This window comes from Rhea americana, unplaced genomic scaffold (genome assembly GCF_003343005.1).
Source record: "Rhea americana isolate MKP2758 unplaced genomic scaffold, rheAme1 scaffold_609, whole genome shotgun sequence".
Taxonomy (NCBI): domain Eukaryota; kingdom Metazoa; phylum Chordata; class Aves; order Rheiformes; family Rheidae; genus Rhea; species Rhea americana.
This window is the reverse complement of record NW_028186767.1, coordinates 80,691-82,749: the sequence shown is the minus strand read 5'-3', so window position 1 is coordinate 82,749 and position 2,059 is coordinate 80,691. Positions and strand designations below refer to the sequence as shown.

Genomic DNA, 2,059 nt, shown 5'->3' with positions numbered 1-2,059 from the left:
GGGTCCCCGGGGCAGTGGGCACCAGGACCCATTGGCGTTGGGCACCCTGGACACTGGGCACCAGCATTCATCGGTGTTAGGATTCCCCTGGGCATTGAGCACTGGGACCCACCAGTGCTGGGCAGCCTGGGCACTGGGGACCCATGGGGCACTCTGGCCACGAAGCACCTTGGGCACTAGGACCCCCAGGTGCTGGGCAGCCTGGGAATTGAGGGGTGGGACCCACCAGTGCTGGGCACCCCAGTCACTGGGCACCCTTGGCATTGAGCATTAGGAGCCCCTGGTGCTGGGCAGCCCAGGAGTTCAGTACTGGGACCCATTGGCATCGGGTGCTGGGCACCCCAGGCACGAAGCACCCTGTGCATTGGGCACTGGGACCCACCAGCACCGGGCACTGCAGGCATCGGGACCCACCAGCTCGGGGCACCCCGGGCGATGGGCRCCGTGAGCGTCAGCCCCAGAAGCGCCGGGCAGCAGGACACCCAGGTGGGGCGGGAGCACCCGGGGGCGGCCRGGCACCTACCTCAGGATGTTCTCGATGCAGCTGCGCTGGCGGAAGAGCGCGTTGACGACGGGCGCGCCCTCGGGCACCAGGGGCGCCTTGCACAGGAAGGCCACGATGGAGAGGACGCTGTGGAAGCCCTGGAACTCGGGGTCGCTCTCGGTGCAGAAGGTGATGCGCTGGCACAGCTCCGTGAGGATGACCAGGTCCAGGATGATGGGGCTGGCCAGCAGGGAGTCCTGCGGCGGGGGGGGGGGGACACGGGCTGAGCCGCCGGCCCCACGCCCCCCCACCCCACCCCACGTCCTCAAGCCGGCGTGCCGCCGCTGCCCGCGCACCTCGCACGTGTTGTGGATGACGATGGTGTTGGTGCCGCCCATCATGATCTCCGACGTGTACTCGTCCAGCGCCCGCTTGCTGTCGCCCACGTAGGGCACGTACTTGATCACCACCTGCGAGCGAGGCCCCGTCAGCGCCCGCCGCGCCGCCCCCCGCGCCGCCCCCCGCGCCGCCCCCCGCACTCACGCAGTGGTCGGGCTTGTCCTGGGGCCCGTAGAGGACGGGGTTGGCCTGCACCGTGTCGTCCACCACGTTGCTCTTGGAGATCTCCTTGGAGCGAAACTGCTGCGGGGCCGACAGGTTCTTCCCGTCGTTGTTGCCCAGGTGGTTGTAGCTCACGATGGACTTGGTCTGGCGCCGGGGATGGGATGGGACGGGGTGGGGGGGGTCACGCCGCGGCTGCGCCCCATGGCCGGCGCCGCCCGCGCCCGCTGCGTGCCCCCACCCTACCCCGCGCACACCACCTTGAGGCCGGCACCGACCAGGAAATCCACCAGCACTGACTTCAGCTTGGTCTGGCCCGACTTGAAGTCGTCGCCGCAGATGAAGACGCGCCGCTGGGCRGCCAGCTCCACCGCCCCCGGCACGAAGGTGTTTTGGGGGGAGCCGTTGATGTAGGCGCAGCCCTCCAGGATGCTGGCCACGGCGAAGAGCGTGGACGGGGACACCTCGAGGCCTCGCTGCGGGCAGCGGGGGCGGCTCAGCGCGGCCCCCTCCCCGGCCGCCCCGGCCCGCCCCGGCCCGCCCTCACCTCCACGGCCCGCAGCAGGTTCTCGGCGGTGTCGTTGAGCCCCGGCACCACGTCGCAGAACCGCTCCGTGTTGGCCGTCCACAGCACGATGACCTTGTCCACCCCGCTGGCCTCCTTGAAGTCCCGGATGTCCCGGCGGATCTGCTCCACCTGGGGTGGCACAGCGGGAGGACGGGAGGCATCAGCACCGGGGGGGGGTGGTGGTGGTGGTCCTGGCCCCCCACCCGCCGCCGGCCCCCTCCCGCCCCCGGCACCTGCTCAGCCTTGGAGCCGCGGAGCACGTTGTCCGCTCGCTCCTCCTGGTTGGCGGCGATGAACTCGGGGATGTAGATGGACGGCCGCGGCTTCAGCTTCTCCATGTGCGGCCAGAGCTGCTCCTGCAGCTGCCAGTCGAGCACCTCCGCCCGCCGCATGGCCTCGGCCAGGTTCAGCGAGGAGATGTCCCAGCCTGCGGCGCGCGGCGGGTC

General features: G+C 71.0%; 1 protein-coding gene across 1 annotated transcript; it reads right to left on the bottom strand.

The window, feature by feature from the left end:
* Window positions 1-6: 6 nt before the first annotated feature.
* Window positions 7-2,053, bottom strand: ISYNA1 (inositol-3-phosphate synthase 1). The gene is made up of 6 exons (XM_085320001.1): window positions 1,847-2,053; window positions 1,593-1,742; window positions 1,306-1,521; window positions 1,028-1,192; window positions 841-954; window positions 7-741 (listed from the first exon to the last, which is right to left on the bottom strand). Exons 1-6 carry the CDS (start codon window positions 2,003-2,005, stop codon window positions 520-522), a joined length of 1,026 nt encoding a protein of 341 aa, XP_085176127.1. The 5' UTR covers window positions 2,006-2,053; the 3' UTR covers window positions 7-519.
* Between the last annotated feature and the right edge of the window lie 6 nt (window positions 2,054-2,059).